Consider the following 22,122-nt stretch of genomic DNA (forward strand, 5'->3'; position numbering starts at 1 on the left):
GGTGCAACTGCACGCAAGATAATATCTATGTTTTATATGAGGCTAGGATAAGAAGGGATCAGAACATATGAAACAATCCCAAGAAATTGTTCTTTGTTATTCACACATTCAGTGTATCATCTCCACCGAGTAGTGGCTATCCCAAAGTGCTCCAAGAACTATAAATATGGCCCTCATTGTCAGTGCACTGCAAGTCTTATTGTATGACAGAATGTGCAGCCATCACTAGCAGCAAACACTGCAGTGGCAGAGGAGCACCCAGCTCTAGCAAAGGTTTCTCCACTTGATTAATGGCCCCTTCATCTCCAACTCACTCACACAGAATACCTGAGATAATGGGAACTGCAGATGCTGGAGAATCCAAGACAACAAAATGTGAGGCTGGATGAACACAGCAGGCCAAGTAGCATCCCAGGAGCACAAAAGCTGACGTTTCGGGCCTAGACCCTTCATCAGAGAGGGGGATGGGGTGAGGGTTCTGGAATAAATAAGGAGAGAGGGGGAGGCGGACCGAAGATGGGGAGAAAAGAAGATAGGTGGAGAGGAGAGTATAGGTGGGGAGGTGGGGAGGGGATAGGTCAGTCCAGGGAAGACGGACAGGTCAAGGAGGTGGGATGAGGTTAGTAGGTAGATGGGGGTGCGGCTTGGGGTGGGAGGAAGGGATGGGTGAGAGGAAGAACAGGTTAGGGAGCCAGAGACAGGTTGGACTGGTTTTGGGATGCAGTGGGTGGAGGGGAGGAGCTGGGCTGGTTGTGTGGTGCAGTGGTGGGAGGGGACGAACTGGGCTGGTTTAGGGATGCAGTTGAAGAAGGGGAGATTTTGAAACTGGTGAAGTCCACATTGATACCATTAGGCTGCAGGGTTCCCAGGCGGAATATGAGTTGCTGTTCCTGCAACCTTCGGGTGGCATCATTGTGGCACTGCAGGAGGCCCATGATGGACATGTCATCTAAAGAATGGGAGGGGGAGTGGAAATGGTTTGCGACTGGGAGGTGCAGTAGTTTGTTGCGAACTGAGTGGAGGTGTTCTGCAAAGCGGTCTCCAAGCCTACCAGCCCAGTTCGTCCCCTCCCCCCACTGCACCACACAACCAGCCCAGCCCAGCCCCTCCCCTCCACCCACTGCATCCCAAAACCAGTCCAACCTGTCTCCGCCTCCCTAACTTGTTCTTCCTCTCACCCATCCCTTCCTCCCACCCCAAGCCGCACCCCCATCTACCTACTAACCTCATCCCACCTCCTTGACCTGTCCGTCTTCCCTGGACTGACCTATCCCCTCCCCACCTCCCCACCTATACTCTCCTCTCCACCTATCTTCTTTCCTCCCCATCTTCGGTCCGCCTCCCCCTCTCTCCCTATTTATTCCAGAACCCTCACCCCATCCCCCTCTCTGATGAAGGGTCTAGGCCCGAAATGTCAGCTTTTGTGCTCCTGAGATGCTGCTTGGCCTGCTGTGTTCATCCAGCCTCACATTTTGCACACAGGATACCTCACTGCTTTTCATCCAATTGCACCATCATTAAAAGCTGTGCCAGACGCTTACAACTCACTCAGTCATTCCCTTTGTCTCATTCCAGGAAAACACAGCACAAGATAAGGCAGAAACAGACAAGACGGGTGGTGCACTGTCCAACATTTGGCACATCAACCACTGCAAGGAAATGACCTTGACCACGACCACAGGATTGACCAAGCTTGAGGACTCTTATCAGTCAGATATCAAGCTGTGGTGGGACCACTCCTTGATGGATGACTGCTGTCAACCATGACAGACTGCCTCACTTTACGTCTGTGCTGAAAGGCGAAGCAAAACTGATGTACTGTGAGCCTGTTACCTCTGGCTGAAGGGGGCGATGTATAAAACACAAAGCAGAGATGCAATGAGCATCGAATTTGGTTCTGAGTGAATGAGTGCTAAGAAAGCAAGCAAGAATCCTGGAGATGTACCCTAGTCCAATCCATGCCATGGGTGCCAGTCCTGCACATAAAGTGTTCCTGCAGCAGTTTAGCATGAGAAGTGCTAGGGTGCCCCAAGTGCAGGACTGGAGTGCAGAATCATACTGTAAGTGGATTGGCAATGTAGCACAGTGATACAGTGAGGCTGGTAAATGTCAATTACCAAGGTCTTTGGTGTGGGGGCGGGGGGAGGGGAGGTGGTGATGGTGGGGGGTTGTGGGAGGTGCATGTGGTTGCTACCCATGTTGTGTGCCCTGAGATGCTCGTGTCTGGTATTCAAGCTGGAGTCCAGAGGAGCAAGCTGGGCTTGTCAGGTAACCCACTCTGGCTTTTATAAAGCAAAATACTGCAGTTACTGAAATCCAAAATATAAACAGAACATGCTGGTGAAATTCAACAGGTTGGCAGCATCTGTGGAAAGAGTTAACATTTTGAGTCTGATATGACTCTTATTCAGCTCTGACATTCATGTTGGGGGTTCCCAATGTTCAATGCATGTTTGGTGTGGGAGAATGGGAAACTGCTTATCAACAAAATGAGATTATGTAATCTTGAGGGTGGTAAAGAAGGATAAGACCTTAAGACGACCACAAGAGTCGCTGGTTTGGCCCCTCAAGCCTGTTCCACATTCAACAAGATAATGGTGATTTGACATTCCTCATGTTCACTTTCCCATCCTTTCTCTGTAACCCTTGATTCCCCTGCTTATCAACCTAACTTAGCCTTAAAAATGCATAAGGACTCTGCTCCTTCAGCTCTCTGTGGCAAGGAGTTTTCCATCGACCCTCAACCCTCTGAAAGAAGAAATTCCTCCTCATCTCAGTCTTAAATTGGCACCCCTTTATTCTGATTCTATACCCTGTATACCTAGATTCTCCCATGAGGATGAAACATCCTCTCAGCATTTACCCTTTCAAGCCTTTAAGAATCCTATAAGTTTCACAGATAATTTCATTTTTCCAAACTCCAGACAGTGGAGTTCCAACCTGATTGTCTTAGGAGCAAAGATTCTCTTGACAGCAGGGATCATCCTGGTGAACCTTAATTCTTGCAGATAGACCTTTCACTGCTCATCTGAGATAACCTGATTTCGTAGTTCAAAACGTATTGTTCTTGATGTCCAGGAGGTTCTCACTGGACCTCTCACCCAATTTTCACAAATTTCTTGCTATGTTCCATGGTAATAGCATAGAAAGATCTGTCCCTAGAAGTCAAACACTAAAATTATTTGTGTTTGCAGATAATTAACTTCATTTCAATACTATGATCTTTGACTGGCAATATTTTAAATGTAATCTTAGTTCATGATACATAAAAACAATGATTACAACTTCATGACAGTCTCATGAAAAGATAAATGGAAAATCTGAGTACCTTTGTCACTTCACTGACCTTAGATACAGCATCATCTGTCCTAGAGATCACTTTTCTGAAGATATGCAGTTTTGACAACTGTAAACATTAGATTATTATGTGGAATATACAGTGAAGAAACAAGCCATTCAGTCCATCTAATCCATCCTACCTTTTAAACTCCACGAGATTCTCTTTCCACACCAAATCAGTAACTCTTTCAGAATAAGCATCTCTTTCCTTCTCCCTTGCGTGTTTATCCTGTGTTCCCTTAAATATATCTATGTTACTTGTCTCAAATACTACTGCGTAACAAAAAAAAAAGACCTAATAATACACAAGGGAACTGTGTTTTTGTAGGCAGAAAGAGAACATAAGTGCTCTGTGCCTGTTTCAACTAAGCAGAATTGGTAACAGCCATTTGCTGGTTCATTTCTCAGAGTAACCAGAGTCAACCTCCCTGGTTTAAAATTTTGAACAAAGCTTGTCAGTCATCATTAACTGGTATATTTCCATGGCAACGCATTTATCAGCATCCAGTTGCCAAACAATCAGCAGTCTTCTCTCCTACAATATAAATGTTGATTTGCCCTTCCATGAGTATTCTTATGAATTGCCCTAACGAAAGATGATAAGCTTCAATAAACGTCTTTTCTCAGCAATACCCAAAACTATTAACATTATAGTTACAGAGATTTTAAAGCACCCATTCAAAGAAAAACAGTTCTCATTGTTAATGATAGATTTTCAAAGAGACACAGACTTAAGGTTTTGAATAACAGAAAAAGAGAGATACAATAATGATTTTTTTTTAAATAAGGTGAGTGATAATGACTTGGAACTCACTGATAACTAGAGATGGCGTACGCAAAGGCAAAATGAAATTAGAAGGGCTTTTGAGGGAAATAAACTTGCAGAAGAATGGGTCTGGCTGGATTATTTTATTGAAAAACCTGTATGAACTCAATTGGTGAAAAGATTTACAAGCAAAAACAGAAAGTCAGCAGGTCTGGCAGAATCTGTAGAGAAAAATTAGAGCTAAAGTTTCACGTCCAGCAACCCTGCTTCAGAACAGTCAAATGGCTGTTTTCTGTGTCATAACAATTAGGATTTTATGATTATTTATTTTTATTTTGAGAATTGCAGAGAGCACAAATGTTGTCATGCCAAATCACTTCACCAGAGCTGGTCACTGATCTTTTGGGCTTTATATCCCTACAAACATTCAGCCCCAATATTAGATCAGAATTTGATTACTGAAACCATACTTAGCAGCGGCCTCACATCTGAACACTGCTGCACTCACCATCCTGTTAATCTAATGAACGGAGTCTAAGTGCTGTGTGGGATCAATGAGATGCCAGCAGATATGGATCCTTGGCAGCTCTACTGAGAGAATGGGCATTGCTGGTGCAGAACAGGAACTGCATGGTCACAATTTGCAGACACCTTCGTAGGTTGTATTTAAAGCAAACATTAGTCAAGAAAAAGCTTCTAAGCCCCTCAAAGTATAAGGGAAACCAATATGACTGCATGGTTTGGGTTGCAACTGCAGTCTTTACTGCCAGCAATCTGCTTTTGGGGGTAATGGAAACTCTAATTCCACAGATGCCTGCTGCAGTGCAGGGCTGCCTCCATGCTGCTGTCTTCCACCAATTCCCAACCCCATCCACAAATCATGCACCTTGCTCCTGGATCCTTGGATGCCAAGGTTGGTCTTTTGGAAGCAAGTATGGCCTTCTTTGTGGCCCTGCCTAGCACAGGAGCTTCAGGTCTCTGACAGCCATACCTCCAACCTCAGGGACCTAATTCCAGAGGCAGGCCTGTTGCCGTCCTCAGAACAGCCTGATTGGCAGAATATATAGTTGGCTGCCTTAGAAGATGCAACTTATCTCTGTTTATTTTTCTCTTTTGAAACAATGCTTAAATAAATTGCCAACTTAAGTCCAATTCTATAAAGTAAGTTGCTGCAGTTCGCTAATTCTCAGAACTTTCCATCTAAGTGACATCATTATTAAAAATGAATTTCAAATTTTGATTTACATGACTACAAGATAAAATAATTTGCCAGAGGCTATCTCTGACGAGAAGTAATAGTTAATCTGTGCAAAAATTAAAGGAATTCATGGCATGCTGCAAGTTATTAATAAGTTATTCACAACATAATTTCCTGAGTCTCTGTCGTATACAGTAATAATGCATACACTTTAAATGCACCATTATTATAGTATTGGATTTCAGCTAAATCAAGCTGAAATGAATTATTAATAATGTTGTCACAATGCTGAATCTTCTGCATTCACGAACTGGATCAGTTTCAAGGTATGTGTTCTTGTAAAATGCATACACTTTAAATGACCATTATTATACTGTAGGATTTCAGCTACATCAAGCTCTTTAAATCATTAATAGTGCAGCCACAATGCTTAATATTCTGCATTCATGACTGGCTTTTACTGCTCCCTTTCAATCAGTTTCAAGGTGGGGGTTCTCATAAAATGCAGTACAAGGTTGGTCTGCTGCCATTATGCCTAATCCAGACTTGTGGGGATGGTCAAGATATGGATGATCAGCCCTGGGTTTTTGGCCTATTGGTCTAATGAGGCCTTTTAAGCCATTTAATACCTCATCTCACCTCTTACTCTATTTTATCCATGGCAGGGAAGGCCTACTAAGATGGGTAACCCTGCAGCCTTCTTCAACCATTTCTGATCTCTCACATACGCTCCCACCTCTCCAAAAATACTGTGAATACTATATAAAATGAAATTCTCTAAAAGGGTAAAAGCCTTTGAAAAGCAAGAATAAAAATTGTTTGTTATTTTGTTTGTCATATCAACAGGTCAATATTATTTAAGCAAATGAGGGCAATACTGTACCATCAATAGTAGTGAAACATTCATACAAGCTAAATTGATGAAACAATAATGGCAAGTCTAAAAAAGGTGGGTGCCAGCTGAAGTAAATTCTGGCACAACATTCTATTTCAATTATTAGATTATTTCCCGGAGGAACTGCTGATCAGGATTTGATAAGTAATTTATCCAAGGAAATTTAGAGGGAGTAAAATTTTACATGGCGCTTGACAGAAAAATGTGAAGGTTATAAAAAATATTGACGAACGAGTGAAACAATTATTTAAGAAATTGATAACAAAATTAGGAAATAGAAGATTTGTTTGAACCTTGAACAAGATAGAAAAATGTGAAGTTATATGATCTAGAAATACAAATAAAACTTCCAATTGATGCATTGCAGAGAGGAATATGGATTATCTTGGTGAAAATTTGACAAGCAATGCAACCTTTTGCATATGCAGATTTTAACTGACTCATGCAATATCAAAAAAGACATGGAACTGTAAGGCATTACATTTGCTTGTGATTGGTAGTACAGTCAGGAATCAAACCTATGTTGAAGCGGGCCACATCTATTAATTACAATGTGCTTAAAATTTTGACTTTTTTTAAATTTAACTTTTTAGTAAATAAGAAGATAGTGAAAATTAGGCTACAGGAATATGATTTAAAACCAAACTATTTGGCTATTCACCACTATAAAAATGTTGTTGTGGATAGTCAAGCATAGTCATGATGACTATATCACATCTCATCAGAATGTGAAGTTAATTGCAAAAATTGACAAACTCAAACAAGACTTGAGAGGAAAATGAATCTTGCTCCAGAGGATTAAAAAGTAAGGCAATAGGCTCACTAAAATTTCAAGCATTGTGGAATGTTAGTAAGGAATAAGACACAGACCAAGGTTGTAACTCCATTAAGCATCTATAAAGAAATACTACAATTGATTCATGAGATTTCATGTGCATTAAGCAATGGTTTTTTAAAAAAAATGTTCTCACATAATGACAAAGAATACATCAGAACATTGCTTACATGGTAACAATCTGTTCACCTTTCTGAAAGGCCAAGCCAATTAGCTTAACTAGCAAAACCTCACATATATCAGATTAATGTCTCTTGTAAGTCTGAAGGAATTATTCACATATGAAAATCTTGTGATTTGTTTTGTTAAATGCATTAATGGTATTACTCAGGACTGGCACAAACAAAACAAAATTGCAGGAACTTCTTGGTTACAAATGCATTTTTTTTGGCAGAAAGAAGCAACATGTGATATTATAGTATTAGCATTTATAGACGTTCCTTTACTTTATGAGGTACCAATGTTTAATTTCAGTTTTATATATAATTTAAAGATACATTTATGCTACAACTAAAGTGTCAGCACTGCTGTGATATTCCATCAATCCACAATCAATTCAGAAATTTATGCTAAAACTTTAAGGTTAGTATGTTAAAATTGCGATGTAAATGCAGCTTTTGTGACATTTCCTGGGAAGCAAACAGAATGAGTGTCTTGGCTGTGATTTTAAAGACGGAAACTCAGCAACAGAAATCATGGATATAACTTAGTATTAAAGTTTGGTGTTTTCTGATATTTAATTAGATTCAATTTCAGATTATAAGGAACTGTAAGCTGTTCAAAAATACTTTTTTCAGAGTAACCGCATGACTTGTTTTAGTTTTCTACTATCAACTATCTATTCAACATCAAGTTGTGGATAATCAGAACTTTTCCATCTCATCAATAATCAAATTGAATTGATCCTATCACAAGGAACTCTGCATTCTGGCTCCACAAATTCCTACTATTATTAACATTAATCTTTCACTATTGTGCTCAAGAATCAAACACTGATTGATTTATTTATTACACCATCAAAACTGTTTTCTAGCTACACATTTAATGTACACGGTCAAGTATTTCCTGGTAATTAATTGTAGGTTATCAGCCAATATCAGCCATTCATTATGTTAAGATTATCAGAACAAGTTGTCAGTACACACACTGTCACTAGCAGGAAACAAAGAATAATAAAAATGCTGCACACATAATTCAGTTAATAAAAGTTAAACTTTGCAGAATGATTCCAAAGTATTAATAATTATAACCACAAGCAGTTATTAGCCATCCTTATCAAAATGATTGTGTCTTGAATTTCAAATTTATTAAAAAATATATTTTACATATTTTTATTAATATATGATGAACCCAAATCATGAATCCAAAAGTAAACATAGATAGTGTAGCTCTAGCTTCCACATTTGATTGTCAGTAGCTTCAGAATATATATTCAGCAAACACGAATTGTAGTCAGCAAACACAATATTTCAAGAGAAAGTGTTCTAGTATTTGCAATAGAAATTACATGCAAAAGTAAACCAACCCACGCATTTGTCCTTGAAAGGTTCTATTATGCTAGAAACATCTCTGTCTAGAAGGGCAACATGGTGATAGGAAATGTCTAAAAATCCACTTGTGCAAAACATGAGAAGGGATGCAATATTACTTTTCTAAAAAAGAATCAAATACCATAAAATGTTATTTTGTGTTATAAACTTCTGAAAACATCCAGTTGTCTTACAAAATTGTTTGCAAGTATTCACTTCATGAATTCAGATAATTCCTTTTAAATATTTGGCCAAGTGTGTCAACATAACGTGATTACTACTATGAAATCTGTTCCATTGCACTTCCAAGGTACAGCCTTAGGTGTAATAAGAGTAAATAAAGTAACAACAATTTTAAATGCTTGCTAATTATTTGTTCATGCATTCTGCTACTACATATTGAAATATCAATTAAAATATACAAAAGCATAGGCTTCATGTTAGAAAATCAAAAGTTTTAAAAATTTAATTGGAATATTGGAGAACCACCTAAAAATCCAAGCAAATAGCAGGACAGATACTGATATTAGCAAATAGTTTAAACATATTCTGATCCAAAATTAGGGTAAGATACAAGTACTGTGCATGAATGTTCAGAATTAATTAGAATTTTTTCTTGTAACAAGTGCAAATCATTGCTTTTTGCAATTTCAACAACAAATGAAAGTCTTATTCTGAGCAAACACCCTATGTACCAATGAACAAAATGTTTGCTTCATATTCATAAAAGCTGATTTCATCAGCATTTTTACTAAAACACATTAAATTACTAAATTCTATGCAGTAATCATACAAAAATTTCAGTTTTCCTTATTTTTAGCAGTCATCCAATAACTTATAATTTTGCTTGTTGAGAGCAAAAAAGGAAATGTCCTAATGGAAGCAATCCAAAAAATGCATGTTTTCTCTAATAACCTGACCAACATTTTCATACCACAAGAAATGTATTCAACTGTCCTTACCTGCAGTTTGGAGGAGGATCCAATGTAATCTCTGCAAGTTCTTTCTGAATCCTACAGAGAGGCACATAAGAAAATCTGTTTAATAGGAACACAGGTTGGACTGCTAAGGTAAAATTGGATCAAGTAAACAAAATAAAACTACTTGAAAATTTATCGTGTTTTTGTAGAAGACAAATAATGTTTATTCTAATCAAAGGAATCTAAAGGACACATTATATGCTAGCAGTTCTGCAAGAATAAAACAACTATATACATTAACTCCCTTGATATTTGCTGCAAGTAGTAGGGTTATATCAAGTTCCACTGAGCTCAAAAATAGATCTGAGAAGTACAGACTAACCCAATCTTGTATACTGTAAAATTGGACAGTTGCAGACTGTTTATGCAAACTTTAACTGAAATTAAATTTAAACTAAAGAGTTCCATGTTATATCACCTGATTTGTTAATCTACTGAGTTATTGTGACGATACTACTTAATTTATTACACATAACATCAGGACTGATGAGAGCTGTTCAGAAAGCAAATTACAGGGATATAGCGTAAATTCTGATTGAAAACATTTAGTAACATTTGGCAATAATATTGTGTTACTGTGTTCCAAAGTTGGTAACTGTGGTATATGCAAGGGTGAATTTTCAAAAACATACAATATAATTGTCTTCACTGTGTTATACTCCATGATATTTATATCTCGATAACATGGCGAGTGCAATGGCAAATATGTCACTATTCAAGTTATTAAGCAAGATCAAACTAAAACATTTGCATTTTTTTCAAAAAACTCATTTTTTAAAATCATACTGTAGACTCTCCACTTCCCAATCTCTTGTATCTCGGAGGGAGAGAGGCTGGGGGAGACAAGAAACAAAGAACGAAGAAAATTACAGCACAGGAACAGGCCCTTCGACTTTCTAAGCCAGCACCGATCCAGATCCTCTATCTAAACCTGTCACCTATTTTCCAAGGATCTGCATCCTTCTGCTCCCTGCCCATTCATGTATCTGTCAAGATACATCTTAAATGATGCTATCGTGCCCAACTCTACCATCTCCGCTAGCAATGCATTCCAGGCACCCATTACCCTCTGCATAAAGAACTTTCCATGCATATCTCCCTTAACCTTTTCCCCTCTCACCTTGAAATCGCGACCCCTAGTAATTGAGTCCCCCAATCTGGGAAAAAGCTTCTTGTTATCCACCCTGTCTATACCTCTCATGATTTTGGAGACCTCAATCAGCTCCCCTCTCAACCTCCGTCTTTCTACTATAAATAACCCTAATCTACTCAACCTCCATTCACAGCTAGTGCCCTCCATACCAGGCCACATCCTGGTGAACCTCCTCTGCACCCTCTCCAAAGCATCCACATCCTTTTGGTAATGTGGCGCCCAGAACTGTACGCAGTATTCCAAATGTGGTTGTACCAAAGTCCTATACAACTACAATATTACCTGCCAACTCTTGTACTCAATACCCCGTCCGATGAATGAAAGCATGCCGTATGCCTTCTTGACCACTCTACTGACCTGCGTTGCCACCTTCAGGGTACAATGGACCTGAATACCCAGATCTCTCTGCGCATCAATTTTTCCCAGGGCTTTTCCATTTGCCGTATAGTTCGCTCGAGTTGGATCTTCCAAAATGCATCACCTCGCATTTGCCTGGATTAAACTTCTTATGCCATTTCTCCGCCCAACTCTCCAATCTATCTATATTCTGCTGCATTCTCTGACAGTCCCCTTCACTATCTGCTACTCTACCAATCTTAGTGTTATCTGCAAACTTGCTAATCAGACCATCTATACTTTCCTCCAGATCATTTATGTATATCACAAACAACAATGGTCCCAACATGGATCCCTGTGGAAAACTAATGGTCACAGTTCTCCATTTTGAGAAAGTCCCTTTCACTACAACTCTGTCTCCTGTTACCCAGCCAGTTCTCTATCCATCTAGCTAGTACCCCCGGACCCCACACGACTTCACTTTCTCCATCCGCCTACCGTGGGAACCTTATCAAACGCCTTACTGAAATCCATGTAAATAACATCCACAGCTCTTCCCTCATCTATCAACTTTGTCACTTTCTCAAAAGGATTCTATCAAGTTGGTAAACATGACCTTCCCTGCACAAAACAATGTTGCCTTTCACTAATAAGCCCATTTTCTTCCAAATGTAAATAGATCCTATCCCTCAGTATCTTCTCCAGCAGCTTCCCCACCACTGATGTCAGGCTCACTGGTCTATAATTATCTTGATTATCCTTGCTACCCTTCTTAAGCAAGGGGACAGCATTAGCAATTCTCTAGTCCTCCGGGACCGGACTCGTGCTCAAAGATGCTGCAAAAATATCTGTTAAGGCCCCAGCTGCTTCCTCTCTCACTTCCCTCATTAACCTGGGAGAGATCCCATCCGGACCTGGGGACTTGTCCACCTAATGCCTTTTAGAACACCCAACACTTCCCTCCTCCTTATGCTAACTTGACCTAGAGTAATCAAACATCTATCCCTCACCTCAACATCCATTCTGTTTCTCTCCTCAGTGAATACCGACGCAAAATACTCATTAAGAATCTCACTCATTTTCTCTGATTCCTCGCATAACTATCCTCCTTTGTCCTTGAGTGGGCCAACCCTTTCTAGTTACCCTCTTGCTCCTTATGTATGATACCAGCACTCATCTAATCCTGGCCACAACCATCCTTGATTTTAAATAGTCTGCTCTCATCAGTCCTGATGTATTGTATAATAAATTCAGCAGTATTGTCTCAATAATTCAATAGGTTGATAAGGTGATATAATATGGAGCTCTTTAACTGAAATTACATTTAAACAATAGTTTGCATTAGTAACTGCAATCGTGATATGATAAACAATAAGTGATTCAGGTCTGGAATGCACTGCCTGGAAATGTGTTGGAGGTAGATTCAATTGAGGCATTTAAGAAGTCATTAGATGATCATTTAAGTGGAAACAATGTGCAAGGGTATGGAAAAAGAGGACAATAGCAGGGCAATAACATTAAGCCAATATTACTCCATGAGACAGTTGGTACAGAAACAATGGGCCAAACAGTAAAAAACATAGTAAAACCTCTTTGATTCAGTGCTTCATCTGCCTAAGATCATAGCTTTAGAATTCCCTTTCAAACATCTCTGCTACCCACCTGTCTTTCTTCCTCTGAGAAAGCTGCGGGGTGGGGGGGGGGGGGGGTAACATATTAGCATGAACAGAAGATTGGCTGACTGGCACAAAACAGAGAGTATGTATTAACGGATTTTTATTTGATTGGCAAGAAGTGATGAATGGAGTCCTGCAGGTGCCTATGCTGGGACTCAACTTTCCACAATATACGTCAATGTCTTAGAAGAGCAGAGTGAAGGCATTGTAGCTAAATTCACTGATGCCACCAAGATTCATAGGAAAGTATGTTGTGAAGAAAACATGAGGAAAATGCAGATAGATATTAATACATTGAAGGAGTGGGCAGAAATCTGGCAGGTGGAGTATGATGTGGGAAAATGTGAAATTGCTCATTTTATTCACAGCAAGAATAAAAAAGCAGTGTATTATTTAAATGCAGAACTCGGGGGTGCAAAGGATTTAGGCGTTCTAGGGCATTGTGTCATAAAAAAGTTTACAGGCACAGTACATAATCAAGGCAGCTAATGGATGCTATATTTTACGACGAGGAATTAGAACATAAAAGTAAAGAAGTCATCCTTGGTGAGACCACAACTCGAATAATTGAATAGTTTTAGTCTTCCTATTTAAGTAAGGATGTAAATACACAGCAGGAAGTTCAGAGGATAGTTGGAATAAGTAGGTTATCATATGATGATAGAATGAACAAGCTGTGCTTGTTAGCATTGGGGTTCAGAAGAGATGACTTGATTGAAATGGAGAAGATCCTGACACGGTGAATGTTGAAAGGGTGTTTCCTCCTACAGGTGCATTTAGAACTGGGAGACTGTTTTAAAATTAGGGGTTGGCCTTTTATGAGAGATATAGGGAAAAAACAACATTCTCTCAGAGTTGTGCAACTTTGGAATTCTGTGGACGCAGGAAACAGTGGAGCTCATGTTATTAAATATTTAAGGCCAAGTTACATAGTTTCTTGTTAGGCAAGCCAATAAATGTTTATTGAGAATAGATTAAGTATGGAATTTTAAACAAAGAGATCTCGTTCAATGGTGGAGCAGGTATGAGGGAGCAAATGGTCTACTTATGTTTCAATTTTGAATGTTTGTATGTTTGTAAAGAGAATTTTTTAATCAAACAAAAAAGTTGGAAAATATACAGCACCATTTCACTTTGACAAGGTAAAGTTTAATATGCTGCCAAGCTTTTCTCTTAGTCTTGGTTATGTGGTTGGGCATGGACTTTCGTTGGATTGGTTCAAATTTATGAGCAACGTATTGCAGCAATTGCTATTGCTCCCATCAAGATGGCTAATCAGGCAACTCTCCCACTTAGTTTGTCATCACACTTACAGCTAGTTCTCCTGTAACACGATAGTTGCATTTTTGTGCGGCCTCTTACTATAGAAAAATCAGCTTATAAGGAAATTGCGATACTGTACATTAGAAACCTCACATTATCCAAACAGTGTCCACTATTCCTCAATTGTGCTACACACTTTATAACAGAAATATCTGTATTGGAAGGATTTACAGAAAGACAATCAAGCAGATTGGCAAAGTTAGAAATGCACTTTCCATAGCCAGCAAATCCTGGTATGACTTAAAAGAGGAATATCTGGCCCAGAGGTAGAGACACAAGCCATTCCTAATGATGCCACACAACAAGTTGCTTTGAACTAAGAAAGCATGGCAACCATTTTGCACCTAGCCATGTTCAACAAGTAGTAATGAGATGGGTAACTAAGTAAGCAAATAACACATTACTTTTTTTGAAGCCATTTGTTGAGTAGATACTGCTGGTCAAAATATTTTCAGAACTCTGGGGCTTTCCTCAAATCTTTAATCTTAATCTTAGCCACTGAAATAGGCAGATAAAATCTTGAGTTTTACATGTCATTTGAAGACTGGGACCTTTAATAGTGTTGCGGTCTTGTAGTTTCATACAGACCAGAGGGTGTGTTTGGTGGATGAGGAAATATAGCCTGAGCACACAATCTTCAAGCAACATGAGGGTGCAACTGAACTAGGTCAGCAAGGTGAAATGTGCTCACTGTGAATCAATGGCCCATTTAAAACTACCTTCAAATTTAAACCCTTACAGAATCCAATAATTGTTTAGCTGCAGGAGTTTGGTACCAGTACAGGCACTGGTGCATGGTTAAGAGAGACTTGTGTTGGCAAAGTTTAACAGCAGAACCAAAAAAACACTAATTGTCAACCTGTAGGTCCATACTTCTATGGGGTAGCATTTGAACATGTGTTTACATTCCCATCACTAAATGTACCAAGCTGAGATAAAACTTTCACTGAAAACATTTGCCTTGCAGAGGAAATTCGATTCAAGAGAGATAAATGTCCACGCTTGCATCAGTCAAAAGAATAGAACAATAGCTCACTGGCTTCAGATCAGAAGAAAGCTATATTGTCTTGGTTCATTCTTCATCTAATTTTGCTAATAAAACATAATGGGATTCCTCCTAGGACAAACAACATGATCAGTTTCGAGTAAGTTGGTACCTTTTAGCACTAGTTGAAAGTTTAGCAGCAGTTTTACTGGAAATCTTGGCATCTTTTTTCTTGGGCTGTGGCTGTTCCCTCTCTTGTTCTTGAGGAGTACTTTCTCGCTGATCCCCATCTGAGCTGCCACTACTGGTACTGGGGCTGTCATCAGCCGTCTGCGGCTCACTGGACATCTTACTCGTTCTGGAATTTATAGCAAATATATTAATTGAGCAATACTTGAAGTTCAAGACAATCTTGTTTCAAATCATTAAAAGACACAATCCACTATCCCAACTTTTTAACCCATTTCACAAACGCTGAAACAGCTTCAAAAAACAAACGTAATTTCCAATACAGATTTGAAATCGACCGCAAGGTGTATCTAAGTTGTATCTAAAACATTCGCCGAATGTAAACATTGTTAGGTCAACATCATGTCTCTTCGTGTTTCAATTTCGACAACAGCATTGTTTTGTAACATTTATATTTTTTCCGACCAAGTATAAATCCCAACAGTTACACAAACAATACCAGCGAAGTATAAGTCGAACATTTCACAGCCACGTCAAATTGCGCTTGATGTGGTTAAATAGCAGACGGAAGGAGGTTTTAAACACCGACTGTATGTCATTTGGGGCGAAAGTGGGGGGGGGGGTCAGTTTGTCATTTGCAGAAAGTCGGATATGAGAAACTGCAAACCAGTGTGCAGTGACTGATGCTTTAAAGGCCTTGCTCGTTTCCAATATCTCCCTCACACACACAGAGAGGAATATCACACAAAAACAGCTAAACACCATCCACTCTCGACTCTAACTTTCAGGCCGGATTTGGAAACTGTCCAGTCGTTTAGAGGGGCCACTAAGTTCTATGGGGTAACGGGGAAAGAAGGAGGTGATTCTCATTTTTCTTCTTCTTCTTCCTAAAAATCTTATTACCTGAGCAGTGACTGGGGTGGGGGGGAATCGCTGTCTATGTCTTCGGGTTACGCTGAAAAATAAACAAGGAAGTAAGAAAGGAGTTGAAACAGACGGAAACCAAACGGGTTTGACTGGTGATGTTGGTGAGAAAGTGGAGGAGACACCAATCCCAAACACATGAGCAGAAGCCCCCTCTCCCCTATCTAGCTATCCGCTGCCGACGCCGCTTCTATCCTCGCTGGCGCGCGCGCACGGACTCGCTCGGTCTCCACGGAACCACATGCTCGCGCGCCCCAAAACTGAATCAGCGCTTTCGCCACCGCGCGCGCACACGCGCCTCACGAGTGCGCACACTCTCCCAGCCAGGAGCATCGCCGGGAAGGGGACACGCGGGGCGCGGCTGTGCGCGTGCTCCATTCAACCGTCGCATTCTGTCTTTGAGTGACGGCGCGAGGGCGGGCGGTTACACCTCGACTCCGCGCTGCTGATTCAGTGAGTGGGCAAGAGCCGTCTCCCTATTGATCCGTTAACAACTTCTTGATTCAGAATTCCCGCTGTCTTCCCTTTGGAGGTTCTCGGATCTTTCAGGATTAGTCCGGTGACCACCGCCCGCCAGCTGCCCTCCTGTTAGGGATCCTATTCCCAACCAAAAGGTGCAGATTTTGCATGTGACTCCCAGAGAAACAGCAGTTCGGTCCCTGTTCTAAAGTAGTTTGTTCTTCTGACTTTTTAAAAAAAAAATAGCAAAACGATTAATTAATTCTATGGTGCCAGGCTAACTGCTTATTTTCGACATGGGGTGTGAGAGTGAAGGGAAATGACTGGAATGGCTACATCCAGTAAACACGCTGAGTCCTTGCGTCAAATTTCTCAGACTACCGCGATCATCATCTCAATCCAACACTTACTCCAGAAACAGTCAGTGGGAGACTTGGCGCATCGCAGTCAATGATATACATGCTGCACTGAGCATCGTCAGATTTGATTCATTCTGGTGATGTTTAGGAGCTGTCAATTCAGGTTGCTAGCCTGATCTAAATGCAGGGACAATAATTACATAAATTGAACAAATTCTGAAACAAACATAAATGCTGAAATCTGTTTGGTGCGGTGGTTTCTGACATTGTCTGAAATTCAATCTGAGACAACAGTTGGAATTGTTCGAATAGGATGACAACGAACCAACCTATACCTAAGGGAATGTTAAATTTATTACGATCTTGTGATGGAATGTTAAAACTCTTTGTGAAAGGTCTTTTTAAAATGTAACTTTCCTTCATGTGTGTTAGAAATAAATACAACTTGTTTTGTTTAAGTATATTTATAGCCTCTCTTGTGAAAAAAGTCTTAAATTTATGAGAGTACCTATCTCATTTTTCAGAAATATCTCAGAGCACTTTACAGAGAATTAAATACTTTGGAGAGGAGCTATGTATAGCTAATTGACAGAACCATAAAATTATTTCTATGCAAAAGGAGCCCATTTGGCCAATTGTGCCTGCACAGGCTCTTCAATTGAGTACTACAAGAGATGAGGACTGTCTTTCTGTCTCAGATGGTTGTATGTCTTTGAAATTCTTCCTCAAAAAGCAGTGAAAGACTTTTAAAGAAAATGCCAGATAGATCCTTGGCAAGCAATGGAGTTTAAGGTTATTGGGAGTAGTTGGAAATGTGGATTTGAGGTTTCAATCAGAATAGCCACAACCTTATTAAATGCCTGTGCAGACTTTAGGGGACATGTGGCCCATTCCTGCTCTGAACCCATATGTTCTTATGTACTGATCTATTGAACTCTGAACTGAGCTCAATCCAATGTCTTCTGCCTCACCAAGATCACCTCCTCCTTCCATTTCTGTAAATTGTTCACTTTTATCCCTGTCTCAGCTCACCAGCTACTGCAACACTAATTTGTGCTTTTGTTACCTCCATGCTTGACTATTCCAATGCTATCTTGGATAGCCCACCATCTCCCATTTTCCACCATTATAAACTTCAACAGGAGTCTAAGTGGCTATTTCTTATAGAATAATAGACCTGAAAGTGCCAATACGTGTACAGCACAGATATTCAATTTCTAAACATCTCTTTCCTGCACTTTTACCTCTCTTCCGTCAAGTATCTATTTTTGGTTGCTTTCTGTTTCTTATACACACGCTGCCACTTAGAAAGAACATCTGAAAATGCAGTTTCAGTTTTCACATGTATACCCATGACACCCAGCTTACCACACCACTGCTCACCCAACTCCTCCACTGTCTCTAAATTATCAGTCCTCTTGTTTTCTGGATACAGTACTAGATGAACAGAAATTTCACCAATTAAATATTGGGCAGACTGAAGTATTCAATCCCTGCCCCAAATTTAATTCCATAACCACTGAATTTGTTTCTCTCACTGACAGTTACCTGAGACTGAAATAGACTGTTTGCAATCTTAGTGTCAAATTTCATTTTGAGATGAATCCTTGATGGCATAGCCATACTATCACTGAAACCACTTATTTCCATAACATTGTCCACCTCTGCCCCTAACTCATCTCATCTGTTGAGGATGCCCTCATTTAAAACTTTGTTACCTCTAGACTTGGCTATCCCAGATACACTTGACTGGCGTTGCCCATTCTATGTTCTTTAAACTTGAGGTCATTGTAAACTCTGTTGCTCAAATTCTAACTCACACCAAGTCCAGTTTAATCATCATTGCTGTACTAGCTGACCTGCATTGGCTACAGGTCTAGCAAGCCCTTATTTTTGAAATTCTCATTCTTGTTCTCAAATATACCTCCATGGCCTTGCTCATCCAAATCCCAATAATTTGCTCCAACCCTTCAATACTCTGCACTTCTCTAATTCAGCATCTTGAGCATTCCTAAGGTAATGGCTCCAGTATCGATGGTCTTAAGCTCTGAAATTTCTTTCCTCAACCTCACTTCTTTTATTAAAGATACGTCTTAAATCCTACCTTTTGATCTGGCTTTAGGGAATGGTGCCTAAAATTTCTTTATATGGCCGGTTCTCAAATTTTACCTTATAATGCTTCCGAGAAATGGCTTATACATTTTGTAATGTTAAAAGTGCTAGATTAAATCAGTATGTTGCTGTAGCTGTCTCCAACAAAGCTGCACTACAGATGTGAAGACAATTTGATGTTCAAAGGTGACTAAAAAGACAATCTGCTTTATTCAATACAGGGAACAATTTTTACCATTGACTAATTGGAGAAAAATATCTGGTCAATACAATTGTGTAAGATGGCTGGACTATCCCAGAGTTCAAAGTATCAGCAATCCGTTCATATAACCAGTTCAACTTCAGGCGCATAACATTGCTTCCTGTATCAATCAAATAAGATTTTGTTTTGGCAATACTTGGTTTTTATAAGGTCACCAGAGCAAACATGCATGGAATCATGTCCACTTTATCAAAACTCTCACAAGACCTTTATTTTAAGACACCCATCCATTAATTTACGAAAAAAGACAGAAAAATCCTTACAGGGTGTTTTGTCCATTAAGTCTCCCTTGTACATCACTGAACTCATATCTGCCCAACCTACCCAATGTTGAATAGGTATCAAATCTGGGAAAATTAAACAAAGTAGTTTTCAGATGTTGTATGTGACTCTGAACAAGTAAAAGGCTCTGAGTAATATTCATTCGGACGGTCAGTTGAGCTTCAGGAAATCACGGTGACCTTGACAATTGGCAAACCTTGAACATAGCACCAAACCTGTGCCGTACTTATTTAAAGAGAAAGAATGAAAGCTTGACTCTGAGAAAACATCTACAACCATGGCTTTTGACATCTTTTACCAAACAATAAGTACCATTCAGGTACAATGAAGTTTATCATTCAATTGTGTCAGCAATTGGTGACGTGGTTACCTCTGAATCAAAAGTTGGGTTCAAGATAAAATGAATACAAGTTGAATACAAAATGAAACAGCCCTCCAGTTCGGTACTGAGAGTATACTACATTATTGGAGATGTTGTACATCAGATCAGAATTTAAAATGATGCCCCATCTGTGCTGTCAGATCCTATGGCATATTTGAAGAAGAGCAGCGGATTTACCTCTGTTGTCCCAGCTAATATTTAGCCTTAAATCAATATTGGGAAAGCATATATTTCTACTTACTTGAACAATCAGTATCGGCAAACAAAGGAACATAAGCACAAAATGTTAGAAATCACATGTTCCCTTCAGGACAGGAATGCTGAGATAACAAGATGTAGAGCTGGATGAACACAGCAGGCCAAGCAGCATCAGAGGAGCAGGAAAGCTGACGTTTCGGGCCTGGACCGAAAGGTCTGAAGAAGGTTCCAGGCCTGAAACGTCAGCCATTCTGTTCCTCAGATGCTGCTTGGCCTGCTGTGTTCATCCAGCTCTACACCTTGTTATTTCAGATTCTCCAGCATCTGCAGTTCCTACTATCTCAGGAAAGGAATGCTCCTCAGCTACAGTTGGCTCCTTGCTCTGGGTATTCACATATGTTGGAGCAAATTCATTTGATCTGAAATCTAGCAGGCATCAGGTTCTCTTGTATCTTTCTGCTCTGTCTCGTGACTATCCTAGCTAATTAAAGAGCAGCAGCATCAGCTTCACCTGCCACAGCATCTCTGCTGATTCCCTTTCTTAGACTCCTATCTAGCGAGATGTGTGGCAGCAGACTCGGGTCAATGTGTGGAGTTATTAAGCCATAACTTCTGAGGTTAGCCCTTGTCATTTATGAGCCAACCCTGGAGACAGGATGTAGGGGGAAGTGAATATTAATGGCACTGTGGATTGTGTAGAATGTAAGCAGCATGACAGCTCCCTGGATAACAAGTACAAGCCTGCAGAATTGCCTGTGATCACAAATGAGCTGGACAATGAGGAAGTGAAATCATGACCTGGAAAGGATTCTGGCTGGATGATGCCAGGAAACTCTGAGCCTGCAGTCAATTGCATCTTGGACCTAAGGGCACCCAGAAATGAATGCAAATCTGACAGCTCAGGGAGTGTGGCACTCTTGTTCCATGGTGAACTTCGTAAACAAAGGTGTTTTTCTCAGAAGGGTATTCATGTATTTAGAAGTGCACATGCTCATGGCTGATTGATATAGGCTACACAAATCCCCAATTGAGGTTTGAAAGGCCCTGGTAAAGTAGAGCTTCAATCCTGCTGTGATCTTCAGTGTCATAGGTACAATGATCCCAACCAAGCTGTGTGTCTGCAAATCTTTCTGCTGAATGTGGCAGACGTAGGTAATGTCATCTGTAGTCACGCAGATCTAATGTAGCATTGGCATTCACTCAGTTGCAGGTGGCTGTAATGTTTTCAGTACATCCTGTCACTGTACAGTACTTGACAATACTCAAGGCCCTAGTTCCACTTTTCACCTACTGCTTGATGCTGTACAGGCAGAGTCCCCTGACTCTTGGGTCCACAATGCGGTTGCTGTTGAGCATACTTTCACCTTCTCTTCTTCCTCCATACTCACAGCAAAGCCAGTATAGTTGCAGGGTTTAACTAGCCAAACATTTTGCATTGAAGTAAGGATCTATGAACAAGTAGCAGGAAAGAGATATTTGATTTCTTTTTGAGAACTTGCCCTCGTCAACCTAGCCTGTGTGACATTATTTTTCAGTAAGAGCTTACTGAATGTTGCATAAAGACAATGGGAACTACAGATGCTGGAGAATCTGAGTTAACAAAGTGTGGGGCTGCCTGAACACAGCAGGCCAAGCAGCATCTTAGGAGCACAAAAGCTGACATTTCAGGCTTAGACCCTTCATCAGAAAAGGGGGATGGGGAGAGGGTTCTGAAATAAATAGGGAGAGAGAGGGAGGCAGATTGAAGGTGGATAGAGGAGAAGATAGGTGGAGAGGAGACAGACAAGTTAAAGGGGCGGGGATGGAGCCTGTGGAGGTGAGTATAGGTGGGGAGGTAGGGAGGGGATAGGTCAGTCCGGGGAGGACGGACAGGTCAAAGGGGCGGGATGAGGTTAAGAGGTAGGGAATGGAGGTGCAGCATGAGGTGGGAGGAGGGGATA

At 40.2% G+C, this 22,122-nt stretch overlaps 1 protein-coding gene across 5 annotated transcripts in view; it reads right to left on the bottom strand.

Annotated features, from left to right (window-relative positions):
• Nucleotides 1-16,644, bottom strand: part of LOC125465443 (ubiquitin-conjugating enzyme E2 E2) — a 248,649-nt gene extending 232,005 nt beyond the window's left edge. For 4 of the 5 annotated variants that reach the window (XR_009447191.1, XM_048558974.2, XM_059654433.1 and 1 more), the window contains exons 1-3: nucleotides 16,108-16,363; nucleotides 15,188-15,373; nucleotides 9,525-9,575 (exon numbers count right to left, since the gene is read on the bottom strand). Coding sequence is in view for 4 of the 5 variants with exons in the window: in XM_048558974.2 (XP_048414931.2) it covers nucleotides 9,525-9,575; nucleotides 15,188-15,363 (227 nt within the window). In the remaining variant the exon portion in view is untranslated. Of the gene's footprint in view, nucleotides 1-9,524; nucleotides 9,576-15,187; nucleotides 15,374-16,107; nucleotides 16,364-16,558 lie in introns of those variants that run through there. The other variant, XM_048558984.2, reaches the window with a different exon arrangement.
• Between the last annotated feature and the right edge of the window lie 5,478 nt (nucleotides 16,645-22,122).

This window comes from Stegostoma tigrinum, chromosome 2, assembly GCF_030684315.1.
Source record: "Stegostoma tigrinum isolate sSteTig4 chromosome 2, sSteTig4.hap1, whole genome shotgun sequence".
NCBI classification, from domain to species: domain Eukaryota; kingdom Metazoa; phylum Chordata; class Chondrichthyes; order Orectolobiformes; family Stegostomatidae; genus Stegostoma; species Stegostoma tigrinum.